General features: G+C 40.4%; 1 protein-coding gene across 1 annotated transcript in view; it reads right to left on the bottom strand.

The window, feature by feature from the left end:
• Positions 1-14,559, bottom strand: part of COL5A2 (collagen type V alpha 2 chain) — a 113,058-nt gene that overhangs the window by 10,340 nt on the left and 88,159 nt on the right. The window contains exons 26-47 of the mRNA XM_080398778.1: positions 13,858-13,911; positions 13,255-13,353; positions 13,092-13,145; positions 12,941-12,994; positions 12,390-12,443; positions 11,739-11,792; positions 11,369-11,413; positions 10,818-10,916; positions 9,041-9,148; positions 8,863-8,916; positions 7,023-7,076; positions 6,842-6,895; positions 5,765-5,818; positions 4,823-4,930; positions 4,662-4,715; positions 4,415-4,468; positions 3,153-3,314; positions 2,925-3,032; positions 1,859-1,966; positions 1,638-1,691; positions 1,199-1,306; positions 1,055-1,108 (exon numbers count right to left, since the gene is read on the bottom strand). Coding sequence (XP_080254904.1) covers positions 1,055-1,108; positions 1,199-1,306; positions 1,638-1,691; positions 1,859-1,966; positions 2,925-3,032; positions 3,153-3,314; positions 4,415-4,468; positions 4,662-4,715; positions 4,823-4,930; positions 5,765-5,818; positions 6,842-6,895; positions 7,023-7,076; positions 8,863-8,916; positions 9,041-9,148; positions 10,818-10,916; positions 11,369-11,413; positions 11,739-11,792; positions 12,390-12,443; positions 12,941-12,994; positions 13,092-13,145; positions 13,255-13,353; positions 13,858-13,911 — 1,647 coding nt within the window. The remainder of the gene's footprint in view (positions 1-1,054; positions 1,109-1,198; positions 1,307-1,637; positions 1,692-1,858; positions 1,967-2,924; positions 3,033-3,152; positions 3,315-4,414; positions 4,469-4,661; positions 4,716-4,822; positions 4,931-5,764; positions 5,819-6,841; positions 6,896-7,022; positions 7,077-8,862; positions 8,917-9,040; positions 9,149-10,817; positions 10,917-11,368; positions 11,414-11,738; positions 11,793-12,389; positions 12,444-12,940; positions 12,995-13,091; positions 13,146-13,254; positions 13,354-13,857; positions 13,912-14,559) is intronic.

Raw genomic sequence — 14,559 nt, 5'->3', positions numbered from 1 at the left:
CTGTAATAATAATACTAAATGATTTATGTAACAAGCTTTTTAAGAGTGATAAATTTCTTTGCCTTACTGGGTACAGTAAATTATTTTCTTAGAGGAGATTATTTCTCACAGAGTCATAGTGATAAAATGTATTTTCAGTATAAAATCCTCTGTGCTGCATCTTAACTTCTTACAGCTCCTTCTACCTTCACTACAATTAAAATACAGATGAAGATAAGATTCACCAACTACAGACAACAATATTCAGGCTCCCCAGTACAAATAGCTTGATTCTATTATTGCCGCAATTCCATTCTTGGTATTTTTGATAGTTTCAAATTTTTCACACTAATTCAAAAATCCCTGGAAAATATGGCTTCTGCTTTCAAGTCTATATTTCTCAGCCCGAACTGCATGCTAAATTTCTCAGTGCCAGATTCCAAATAGTTTATCAATGGCATCATTATCACAAACTGCTCAATAAATTTTCCTGTTTCTCGTGACATCTGCTTAGGGACAGGACAACATTCTTTTGAATTTCCCAAGTTTGCAATTAATTTTTTTGTTCCAAGCTTGGATTGTATAAGAGTTATGTAACACCAAAAGATGGGTTTTGTTTGTTTTTCCATTTGGACTAAAGTCAGAATCTCATACGCTGAATTACAGCAGTTTCATGAGAACAGGTGATTTTGTTATATTTCTGCCATTTTTACCTAAAAATGTGCCTTTTTGTTCAGCATTCATTTAAATACCCCTTACTTGAATTGTCAATCACAGGCTCCAGGCATTTGCCAGCTTGGGTCCTACCATCATTTGGACAGCAACACACTCCAAATGAAGAGTCTTCCAAAGCATTTGTTATTTCACTGCAGTCTTTTTAAAGAAAGGGTAGAAACGCTAGTGTATCCAAACAGATCAGTACAGATTTGCAGCTCAGAAGACTACCTAAATCGATTTGCAGTCAGGACACTAAAAGCTGAAGCCCTGCTTAGCATTCTAATTTGGGTTCAGTTTCTCGTACATTGTCCTGTATAAAGCAATTCAGACAAAACCACAGTGACTGTGGAGAACTTACAGGCAAACCTCTTTTTCCCACACGACCTGGGGGACCCATCGGACCTCGAGAACCCTACAAAGATTGCACATAGAAGATATGTGAAACAATGCACAAAAGCATACACATTTTTTTGATATACAAAATATTAAAAGTCTCACTTACAGTTTCACCTCTTTGACCTGCATCTCCTGGAGGGCCAACAGGACCCAGAGTTCCTGGACCCCCTGGGGAACCTGGTAAGCCTGCAGGGCCAGGTTCACCACGATCACCCTGTGAAACGTAATGTCAACATTATTTATCTAAAGAAGACTTGACTAGACCAAAGGAACAGGACTCTAGCATTGCTGATCTATTTTCTAGGTATTTCAATCTACAAAGATATTCCTTCTGTAAGAACTCAGGTCCGAATTTGTGGAAGCAGGTGTTTTTAGCTTCTTAGCCATGTTTCCTCAGCTTTGAAAGGTACTACGTATTGAAAGCTGTGATACGCTTTCAGAACAAGTTCTCCATTCAAGTTAACTGAATGAAGAGAAAATCTACAGTAAGTCAGTAATAAAATGGAGATCTTTAGAAGTGACTTAAGAAAACAATATATCCTTACACGTTCTCCAACAGCTCCATCTCGTCCAGGAGTACCGTCATTACCAGCAGGTCCCTAGAATTACGCAACAAAAAAACAGGGCTATTGATTAGCTCTGTAGTCTTGCATTTCTGTAAGAAGAAGTAGAAAGTTTTCTCCATCTCTAACTTCAACTCAAGGAGAATAACGACTTTTTTTTTTTTTTTTTTTTAATCCTCATGTTACAAGGCTCTAATACTTACTTCTGGACCAGCTTCACCCACAGGACCAGTGGCACCTGACTGACCAATAGGTCCTGAGGGACCTTTATCACCAGGTGGCCCTGTGGGACCTTGTTTTCCTGGTGTGCCCTAAAAAAGATGAGAAATATATCAAAATTTTAATCACAAAACAAAGAAAGCACACAAAAAATGCTGCCTGCAAAGCACTACTCATTAATCAGGTCTGAAATACCATCCACATCTGTAACTTCAAGAAAATGGTAATTAAGGAAAACATTCTTATAGATTTTGAATATAAATTTAATATACTGTGCACTTTAAAGAGTTTAGTTGTGTTAGTCGCTTTTGAATAGGCTTTTATTGACTAGAAGCTGCACTTGAAGTTGCTCTGTCTAGTAGTGACGCTTTCAAGCGCCACTCCCTTGATATGGTCAATAAGTCTGATGTCATTAACTGCAATAGGTATGGTCTTTTGGACTCTGAAAAAATAGAATGCTGTTTGAAATAAGTAACTTTTTTTTCCTCTGTCTCAACATCAACAAATCTTGTTAGCCTGGAATAACTTCTGGATAACTTTAACTATAAATTGATTTTATGGATCTAGTGGTAATGGCAGATCGTCCATACCATCCCTTTTAATGACTTGATCTCCTGGATCGTTAGGCTTTCCAAGAAATACTTGGAAATCCTACATGAAAGCAAAGAGAGCACAAAGATTGTAGTTCACAATTTTTGAAATAGCAGTCACAGAATATTTACATTCAGGTGACCTTTGGGCACCTGAATGAAAAGCCTGGGGTTGTTTTTTTTCAAGGATCTGGTTTTAAGTCAAATAGGAAGTTTTCAGGCAGAAGTCTTGTTATTACCCAGCTACTCTTCATTCAGGTTCAGATCTTCCATTATGGCAGATACAAAATATACCTCATGCACTTGCATGAGATTTAGTTATTTACTGTTCTCTCTCTATTCACTCCTGCAATTGGAGTTTTCCAACTTTGCCCTTGTGCTATGGGGCACTACGCTCAGAATCCCACAAAGACAATGAGAATGCCCAAGTTGATGGCATAGTGACTTGGTTGTTACTTACTGCAGGACCTGGCAGCCCTGGCATGCCCCTTTCCCCTCGCTGTCCTGGCATACCAACAATACCTCTTTGACCAGTAGTTCCTGCTGGACCAGGGGGGCCATCTGGGCCCTAAAATCCACAAAGAATAAAGCAAGGTTACTATCATTTCAGTAGCAATAAGTATAAGCGTCAATGAGACCAAGCCTAGCGTTGGCCTAGGGAGAAAAAGTAACATCAACCAGCACGTACCGGTTGACCATCATCCCCTGCATCACCCTTGTCTCCAGGACCACCAGGAGGCCCAGCTGGCCCTCGATCTCCCATACGGCCATGAGAACCAGGATCACCACGAAGACCTGGAGGACCTTCTTTTCCTGGCTCACCAATAGGTCCAGCAGGCCCTGGAGCTCCCTAAAGCAAGTTAAAACACCTTGTTACATTGGACCCTTTTCTGATCCGGACAATTACATTCTTAAGGACTGTGTTTTGATTAACTATAAATATGCATATTGTAAGGAAGGCCCAAAGTGTGAATGAGCTAAGAGCATTTATGATCTCATTTATGATCAAATAAATGAGATGAAATAAATATCTCATCAACTCATGTCTAATCTCTGCCCTCTCTCCCCTACAATTTGCAGTTTCAAACTCCCTCCTTTAAAAAGACATTCTTTTTTTCCTTTTTTTTTTTACCTCAGGTGTACAACTACTTCTAGAAAACTCACTTTTTCCCCTTCTTTCCAATATCATCAAGCAGAAATCCATAGTCAAAATTTTCATTCACACAGTACAAAATTAGTGTTTTAATGGACCTTTGTTCATTTCTCAAATACCTTTAAAAGACTTCACATGTATATTATGTTTTCCATAAACTTCACCTTTTGATAAACTCACAACAATGGCAAGTTATTTTTCTCATCAAAACATTTAGAGGCATATGAAAGGAGTAACACAATTCTCAGTGTGGAGCTGAACCCCCACTTGCTGATCCACAGCTAATTTTTTTTTTCAGTGATTCTGAAAATGTTTAGATGAGGGTTTTTTTTGTTTTGTTTCTCTCTTTTATATATATATGATTTATTTTAATGGATTTTATGAGTAACTCCACCAATGACATAGCCTAGCAGAGGTCTCTTCCTCTTCCAAAAACTCTCCTAACTCCAGTCACCATTGAAGGGACAAAAAAATAAAAAGTACAGGAAGGTACAGGTTGCTGCTTTGTTCCTGTAAGCAATTAAGTCATCAGAGCAGCTGGAACAGCTCAAAGCCTACTTAACCCAGTGAAAAGTCTTGCACTAATTTGGACACACTAACACTGGATCAAGCTCAAGACTAATGAGTGTTATTTCATGAAGTCTGGTGTCACAGAAGTCACAGAAGTCAGGCCAACAAGTATTCTCTTCTATAGAATCAGGCCATAAACACTGCTTCACCTTTCCTGCTTTATTTAATCTCTAGGTTTTCAATTACCATATAAAACAGACCTATTCAAAATATGACAATTGACTTACAGTAGGTCCTGGAGGCCCAACTCTTCCAGCAGAACCTGGGAATCCAGTAGCACCCTAAAGAACATTTTAATGCCAATTTTATTGAAAGAAATACAGCACTGGTTACCTCAAATGTTTCTCAGCTGAATTAATGAGCAAATGTTATATTACCAACTGTGAAAAACAAGCTGAGATGAGGAATGATACACATGCTACATAAAATCTCGGATTATCTGCTGTCAGGTCACACAAATTAAAATCTACTTACAGGTGGACCCTGGGTTCCTCTACCACCTTTCAGACCAGGAACACCTGGAGGACCCTAAGAGGAAAGGAGAAAGAAAGAGTTGATAGTGAACACCCAAAACATTTTAAATAAGCAAGATCAGCCTGTGCCATTGTTTCTCGGACCATGTTATTTATACTTACTGGTGGACCAGGAGACCCAGCTAGACCCTGTGGTCCTGGAGATCCAGCATCTCCTTTCTGTCCAGGTTCTCCAGGTTCACCTTTCACACCTGGCTGACCATCAGGGCCCTATAAGAAATAATATTTAGAAAGACATCAGGCCAGAGAATACCAAATCTTTCCAACCTAACAAAGTAATTTTGTAGGGAATTCTTAAAAGGTAAAAAATAGCAGGAGAACAGATCAGCCCAGAAAACACTGCATTTGCATAACGGTTCAGTTCAAGAGAACTGTAACAGCTCAGCACAGTCTTTAGAAGACCACGGATGAGATTTTCTGAGCAGTCTGTGAAGCCAGTATTTCCATTTTAAATACTTTCTTATCTAGCTCACATTTTTCTTTTCTTTAGATTCTCTATTTTCCTCAGCAGCTATTACATACCTAAAAGTAAAAGGGACTGAATAAGCATTGCCTTTTCTAGTAGTGGGTTTTTTTCTCCCCCATCAGGGGAAGCAGGTGCCTGACACTGTGTGAAAGGTCCGAAACAGAATATTTAGGCTGTGGGAAAGTTTAGGGTATTCACTGGAAAACTCACAGACCTTCCATTTGGTCCATCAACTCATTCCAGTCTTCACTGCTCATGGCACAAATCTTTGCTACCTTCAGTAGATGACACTTTATTACTTGCCTCATTTTAATCTCAAAGGAGCAACATAGCATATTCATAAAAATGTGAAATCTAATGAACAATTATATAATTTTATCAACACAACCACTTTTCAACTGTCCAGGGTATTTACTGGCCTTTTTCTTTACTTGATATACTGATGGGAAAAAGAAACAGCTTTTTGCAACAAAAATGTGACTCACGTTCCAGAACACTGCAGTATTACTCATAATGAAGGAAACTAAGTATGTCAAAGCACAACTAAAAGAAACTCATTAGTGTTACAAAACACATACCGGAGGACCAGCAAAACCAACAGCACCAGTTGGGCCATTTTCTCCTCGAGAGCCCTGGTCAAAAAAATTAACTGTATTTAACATTTGTCTTTCCATATACGGTACAATTTACAGTTACACATGCAAGAAAGGATGTTAACTATTTACTGTCACGCGTGATTATACTTTTACTCTATTAACCTGAGTCAAAATATCTTTTAAGCATAAAAGAAAGTTAACCACGATGTTAAGATCTGCCATATGTTCAAGACTATATTTACAGTTTCAGAATTTAAGAGATGGAAGGCATGAGCAAGAGCTAAAACTCCAGTAGGAGAAATTCTGCTCACAACCACTTCCAGAGAAAGCACAATTACCTGAAGAGCGCACACTTTATGCAACCTACCATTCCAATCAGACTGGGGAAAAAAAAAACAGTAGTTCAAAGATGTATTCTTCTACAAGGTCAGAATGGGCTATGAGCTGCTTCAACTCAGCTTTTCACACAACATTTGTTTGGAAAAGAAGGAGATGAAGGCTGCCAAGCTCCAGCACTCCCTAGAGGGGTGGAAGCTGTTCCAGTTTATACTGGAAATAAGATTGTTCTGATTTATGCGAGAGACATAATCAATTCCAAGCAACATGAAGGATCTAGAAGGGCGGAGCCTCTAATTCCCTAATCAAAGTCAACCCTTAAAATCTCAAATAGACAGAAGATAACAGGAGTTAACAGAACTAGATGAACTAAGGTATACCTCTGCACTTTGTCCATCTAAATATTTGTATTACAGTAGTATCTGGTATGGGCATGCTTTTAAAAACATTTAAACAATTAAAAGTGGTGGCATACTTTCAGGAGAGAGGTAAATGAGCATAACTGTGTGGAGTTTGCCCTAAAACAAGTATAGGACAGAAGAATAGAATCTGCTAATAGTTTTGCCTGTGCACAGCATCAAGACAGAACTACAGATTTTGGCTACAAAGAAAGCAGAAGAAAAAGAGGGAAATAGATCAGCAAATTTGACAAATGTGTGGAGTCTGGATCACTGTTAGATATTGTTAACTTATGCCAGGCTAAAGCTCAACATGTTTACTCACGGGGTTTCCACGGGAGCCAGGAGGACCAACTAGACCTCGAGGACCTGGTTCACCCTTAAAGTGAAATTAAAGGTTATTATTTCCCAAGTAACTTATTTGACAAATAGCAAAAGTGCCAATAAAGTGCCAAAAAAATAATATTAAGAAACTTCAGTAAGGAATGGAATAAAAATCTGTTTACCTTTTCACCAGTGGGACCTGCTGGACCCATTGGGCCTATAGGACCAGGGAGACCCTTTTGAACAAATTAAGATGAAAGGAAGTTAGGGAAGTGATGCTTCAAAACAGTTAGTTTAAAACTTTTCATGAACTACAATTTCCATATGCTTTTTCATTCCTTTAATTCTTCTTCTTTATCTCTGAAAACTTGTTGAATCTTCATTATCTAAAATTGTCTTGCATTTCCTCTCCCAGTGACCAAAATCCCACATCTCAAAAGACCTTCTTTCTTCTCTTTCTTTACTAATTTAATCCTCTCCTCTATACAGTGTTTATGAATAAGGCCAATAATAAAAAAAAACAAAAAACAAACAAACCAAAAAACCAACCCAACCCAAACACCTGGCTTTATTTTGCTCTTTCAGGAAAAATTAAGTCATTTTTCCCCACTTGCACAGAAGTTCTTTCGTTTATGCTAGTATATATTTGTTTAAATTAATTTTAAAGTGTCCATTATTACTTTTAAAGGTTCATTTATATCTTGCAAACTCCTCAGAAGTGTGTTTTTTCTCGTCATGAGGCAGCTAGGCAAACAGGTTGCAAATTCTGCACCCAAACCCATCAACTCCACATCATCTCACAGCACTAACTATACTACTTGAATACTTTGATCTCCCAATTACAGCTCCCTTTCAATAGAAGTGGAGTACCATGAACTTGTACCGAGTTTGCTTTGAACAAAATCCCCTCTCCCACAAAATAACTGCACTGGAACTTAGTTCAGACTGCAGAGAAATACAAATAAAGGAGGCATTAACAAAGAATACTGCAACGCCGTCAATGCTCCAGTGGTAGGTAGCAGAGATATCCGCAGATACCTGGCTCAGAACAGGGATGTACACTTAGCTCACTGTTACTTTACCTGTTCATTAGTTACTGTAAGCTATAAATGTGCCTTTACAATGAGTAAGAACTGTTCTATATCTTTCAATATCTGACTTACATAACTAATTTCAGCTCACAGCTGACAATTTTAAGTTAGTGCTCCTGTATACTAGGGTTTCTACAAAAATCTTTTTTTCTTTGACTATAAATTTAGTCCAGACAAGACCCTCATCTTTTGAACATGCCTCAGATTTCCAAATGCCTAGCAGCTGGTACTCCAGTTTGTTTACAAAACCCAAGAATGTCAGATATATGCAATTCAGGTAAAAAGCAAGTCAAATAACCAGGAAAACCTGGTCAATGCATACACAGCAAACCCAGTGCATTTGGGATTACTGGACAGTTGGTCTATGCAGAAGAGTGTGTCCAACATGTTTTGAACATGGCTTGAGTAAACTCACCATTTTGTTTATGCACAGGAGATTCAAAGCTTTCCAGACATGTCAGCAACTTACTGCCCATAAGGGCCTTAGCACATTTACAGGAACTTTCACCCGTGAAACACAGGACAGACTGTGGGCAACTGAATCCAAATAATAAGGAGGCACCTGACTTGGTCCAAGAGTCAGAGCTGGAAGGTCTGATTTTTGGCTGTTGAACTCCACCAGTCCCTTTTTTTCATGTTTTTGCTATAGTGAGCTTAGCTGTATCCCAAATCAACCCACCACTTCTGGGAATCCTTTCCTTTGACGTCTTAACTCTTAACTGATGATACAAAACAAGTGATTGGAACACAGACATCTGTGCATAGCAGTCTTGAAAAACTTGAAAATTTGGAGGGTAGGGGTAATGAGAACGACTATCAACTCATGATATCGCCAAGTTGAGCTCTATGAGCTGAAAGCTGAGTACCCCTAGCACAATAAACAATGTGGCGTGTAAAGAGTAGGTCTAAAGAGAGCAATAGATTTACTTACTCTCGCCCCGTCATTGCCAGCTGTACCTTCAGCACCTTTCTCGCCTATGCCACCCTATAGAAAATACCCAGAGAGTCTCAGTTATGACACTGAACGCTGGGTAATTCATACCCTGGAATAATTGCAGTATGAAAAGATAGGTGATTCTACTCAGGACAACAGAAATAAACAGACTTACTCTATCACCCTTGGGTCCAGGGGTTCCAGCGATCCCTCTTTCTCCAGGCATACCCTGAAGACCCGGTGGGCCTGGATCACCAGGCGTCCCACTAGGGCCTGGGCTTCCCTGAAGCAAATAAAGAACAAGTTGCTGTCTATTCATCTGAGAAGCATCTTTGTCTCTAGGCTGAAGAACACACTGTGTCTGTGCTGAAATCTCTGGGGTACAGTTTTAAGTAATAATTTTCTCTTAAATTTGGACTTTATTCACATCCAAATACTTTTCTTTTCCCATTGTGTTACTCAGGAAGTTCAGTTGTAATACCATAGTCCTTCCAAATATGTCAGTATTTACTCGGTGCATACTGGGGATAAGAACAGGCAAAAAAAGAAGCTCGAGCATCTTTCTACCTTGACCTTGATGCCACATGGGCTTATTGCACAAAGTAGCGTCTGGCAGAAGTAGCCAGGGGCAGACATGCTTTATTTATGCTTTCCTCCTCACAGCTTATTTCTATTACAGGTCCTACATTACTAGAGGTACTACCTACTTGCAGTGACCTTCCTAAGCCTAATTAAATCAATTGCAGGTGAAAGAAAGGCATGCCATTTTCAGCATTCTCTTTTCCTACCAAGTGTCTCTGTGTAAACTGACATGGCCCTTGAAACATTGCTAGAAGGTTTTCTGCAATTCAGAAATGGCTTTGCCAAGTTCTACTGAGAAAAACAAAACATTTTAAGCTTCAGACCTATATAAATTAATACAAAATGTGATTTCCCAACATTTAAGTATAGAATCATAGAATCTTTTAGGTTGAAACAGATCTTTGAGATCATCACGTGCAGCCGCTAACCCAGCACTGCCAAGGCCACCACTGAACCGTGGCCCTAAGGGCTGTGTCTGTGTGTTTTTTAAACCCCTCTGGGGATGGTGACCCCTCCACCTCCCTGGGCAGCCTGTCCCAGGGCTTCACCGCCCTTTCGGTGGAGAAATGTTCCCTCACACCCAGCCTAAACCTCCCCTGGCGCTACCTGGGGCTGTTTCCTCTCGTCCTGTCACTTGTTCCCTGGGAGAAGGGACCGACTCCCCCTGCCCACAGCCCCTAGCCCGCCACTCCCCATCAGCCTTGTGCCCCAGCCCCTTCCCCAGCCCCCAGCCCAGCTCCGGACACGCTCCAGCCCCTCCGCGTCCCCCCTGCCGTGAGGGGCCCGAAGCTGCCCCGGGGCTCGAGGGGTGGCCGCCCCGGTGCCCAGCGCAGGGCACGGTCCCTGCCCCGGCCCTGCCGGCCACGCCGCTCCGGACACCGGCCAGGGCGCTGCTGGCCGCCTCGGCCACCCGGGCAGGCCGGGGGCTCTGCCCAGCCGGCCCCAGCCGCCCCCCCGGGCCCTTTCCCCCCGGCCCTGCCCAGCCGCTGTGCCCCGGCCTGCGGCGCTGCCTGCGGCTGGTGTGACCCGCGGGCAGGGCCCGGCGCTGAGCCCTGGGGACCCTCACACGGTGGCCTCGGGCCCTGGGCCCGGCCTGCCCCCTGCCCCCTGCCCAGCCCCCTGCCCCGGGCAGCCCCGCGCTCCCCCGCACGGTGCCACCCCCAGACTGGCTGCGGGGGCCAGTCTTGCAAGTTATTAATACTGTTATACTGGAATAAGTTGTATGTTCTCCTAGAATTCCTACATAAATAAGAAAACTTTAATGAAAAGATACCCCTTTTTTAACAAAAAACCTGTCTCCTTTACGTTCGTGCAAATGAGCAGAATTACACATTACATCACTGAGCAACACAAACCTCCATTCCACTTACCTTTGGACCATCAGGGCCATGACCTCCAGCCATTCCCTTTTCACCCTGGAGTCCTGATGCACCTGGTTCTCCTCTTTCCCCTGGATTGCCACGTTCTCCCTACGAAGTGGAAAATTATTACTTATCTAGAAGTCAGGGCGTAGTTCTGGCAGACAAAATCCTACATACACCATAAGCGCAGCACTGCTCTTTGAACAAAGAGCCCATGAACAAATTCTAGGAGAACTGATGACATAAAAAGCCCCAGCTATTCACCTTTATTGTTAAAATTAGGGGAAACAGCATATTGCTCAGCAAACTAAAGACTGTCATTTCATATCAGTAAACCAAATCATTTAGCAGCTAGTGTTCAGCACCCCTTCATGAGCTATGAAATCATTGCAAGTGGTAGGTTTTACAGAAACCATCTTAAAACTTATCCACATGTATAACCATTTTGTTGGTGGGAAAAACTCAAATATTCACTTCAGCTGCTAAATTCCATAATAGATATTAACTTTCAACCTCAGAGAACTGTTACGAATGTTTAAACTCTGAAAGAAAACACTTACCCTAGGGCCCAATGGACCAACAGCTCCAGGATCTCCAGGCACACCCTAAGCAGGACAGAACTCACCATGAGACTGAAACCATTATTCATACCCTTACAGTCATGAAATTAGAGAGAAAAATTTTCATTTCCAAAGTACTGTGAATGTCGATGGCTAGCTCTGAATATTAGCTGTCCATGACATGAGATAGTCCAATTCAGTCCAAGAAGATGGTCAGATTCTAGTAATCATTTCATCTGACAGCAGTTCTCAGACAGTCTGCAGACTACATTACTACATATTTTGAAACAGTATGAGAAATTAAATTTAAAAGAGAAGAAAAGGTAAAACTACTTTATGAAGTGAATTCTTGTTAAATTACACAAATTACCTGATCACCTGGCTTTCCTCCCTCACCTGGAGGACCTGGTGGCCCAGGCAAGCCCTGTAAAAAAAGTAAATACAATGGTCACTAACATGACAGAAAGTTATGGAAATACAAATTTAACTAAGACACTGAGAACACGAATGTAGTAGTATACTCATATTATACATATATATATACACAATATACAAACAAGGGTATATATGCCCTCAGAGATCCTTGAGTGAAGCAGTTACATGAATATTGCACCAAAGTGTTTCCCCCCTCCATGGCAGCCCCTTTTTAACATTTGTAGGACATACGCATATAAATCCTAAAAATAAAGTTCTCTATAAACAGAGACTGACTTAATTAATACCTCATTATCAAAACAATTCTTTTGCTCCATATTTGAAGCATCTTTGGAAAATCTCCAAATTAAAACTGAAAACCAACAAAGGTTTTCTCAAGGAATACCACACTGGTATTTAAGCCTTTGCCAGCTCAGTTCAGTGCACACCCAATGTGAAAGCTAAGCATCACTAATTATCCTGAATATCATTGCCATAATTCTGAAGTTGTGTTTTGTTATACATCACTTGACTGAATTTCTCCAATTTCAGTTGATAAAGACATTGTTGTTTATTTTTTTCCTTTTAAAAATACGAATGCACATACCTGAAACCCTGTAGGACCTGGGGGGCCTTGTTCTCCTCTTTCTCCTGCCAGACCCTACACAAAAGAAAGGAATAAGTATACAGTAGAGGAACACAGGAAGGCTCCACAATTTTTCTTCTCTCTGAATATGTGTATTTTCAATTATGAATTTGTTTATTATAAATTTTTACTTACCCCAGGTCAAGATACACCCTATCTAAAAGATGTACTAAGTCAAATCTTATTTCTTTAAGATCCTCCCCCCCAAAAAATCTGCGCTGACAGGAAAACACTTGGTTCCATTGAAACGAAGGAAGCTAGGAAAATGAACTATGAGAAAATTTTGCTCCTTGCACTATTTTTTGTAACAATCAGTAGAAGGAATTACGGTACTAATACATATCTTTTTCAATACAAAGGTTCTCATTTTTATAGGAAATTTTTTTCTTTACATTTCCTGGGATTTTTGGTTTACAATCAGCAACTGTCACGAAGATATACAAACATAGAAGCAGAGAGTAATGAATGATGGAGCAACTGGCAGGCAGGGAGAGTGGTAAAAGTTGACTTACTGGTGGGCCAACGGGACCAGAAGGACCAACTTCACCATCTTTACCAGGGGCTCCCTAAATTAAAATGACACAGGAAGAAGTCTTGTATAGCCAACATATGTAACAGAATAGCATCATTTTCTGTCATCACTGCAAAAACAGCAGCACTCACTCTTTGTCCTGGGACACCTGCATTGCCTGCTTCTCCAGGTTTCCCAGGATCACCCTAATTTGCAGAAATAAAAATTACTGGGTTTAGATACTCTTTTTGTTCATTAAAATATACACAAAATTTTAAAGTTAAAGAGATCTTGGGTACCAGGTGCCATACTCACACTGCTACCCTTTGGGCCAGGAAGGCCCATGCTGCCTGGCTGACCCCTGATTCCTATTGAACCTGCTGGACCTGGGCGTCCGTCTTCTCCAGGAGCACCCTACAGAGGAAAAGCATATTCCGCATTAAATTATAAATATAGCTACCATATGAACCTATTTACCTCTGGAAAATGTTTGTGTATATAAAAAAATATATAAAAATTAAACTGGTCTGGTGCTACAGTTATCAGTCAAAATGTCTTTAAAGCAGACATAGCTTTAGCCATACTGCTGGATTTAACCAAATACTATGCAATTATTATCACAGAGCCATTATGGACAAATACTTTATCATTTCCTTAAAGAGACAGTTAGAAAAGATATTTAGTTCAAAATGGCTTAAAAATACCGCAGCAGCTGCTAAACAATAGACACTGCTACACAGATGAAACTAAAGGAACAGTATCTGCACTAACTTTGAAGTCAGGAATGTAAAGTGAATAGTTACAAGATGAACCTTCAAAAATCAAGAAAACTCAACATAAAAAAAAACTCACTTCAATGAGTTGGGACCTTTGAATTACAGTGGCATTAACTGAAAGGACTAATTTTGTGTGGCTTACCAAGGGGCCAAGTTTTCCTTCAGGACCTTGAACACCTGGATTTCCTGTCAAACCCTAAAAGAGGGAACAAGATCAGCATTAAGGTTGTGCCTATAATTTTAGAACAATAGAGAAATGTAAATAAACCCAAAAGATACGTGCAGTTACTACCACAGTACAAACTTCTCTGTGTCAAAGGTCTTCATCCTCTTCTTCACTTTACAGCTTCATTCCCTTGTTGCCTTTGATCTACCCTTCTCTTATTCTCCCTCTTCTTGCTTTTATACCTTTTGTGCTTCTCACAAGCTCATCTTTATTTCTGTCAACATTATCCAGTGATCTGTATCACATTTTATACTTGTTGCTCCCTTTCTCTCATTTTGTGATATTACAAAATCTCCTCCAATATATTTCCTGAAAAAATATCTAGATGACATGCACCACTCAGCTATGTAAATTATCAATCACCAATCTAATGAAGATTGACCTTCAGTTAATTTGGCCCTCAATTCATGTTATCTGTGGCAACGATGTGCTTTACAAGCATAATTCCTTCAATTGCATTAGATGGTCTCAATCGGGGCTATCTGTCATTTTTTGAAGACAAATGGAACCTGTGCTTCCCAACATCAGCAGGAAAAGAGACAGCTGTTTTGGCCTTTACCCTTTGAGTAGCCACACTCAACAAACAAAAGAAACAAGTCGGTCCTTGCGTAACAGCTT

The sequence above is a fragment of the Falco punctatus genome, assembly GCF_963210335.1.
Source record: "Falco punctatus genome assembly, chromosome: 8".
NCBI classification, from domain to species: Eukaryota; Metazoa; Chordata; class Aves; order Falconiformes; family Falconidae; genus Falco; species Falco punctatus.
This window is presented reverse-complemented; position numbering and strand designations above follow the sequence as displayed.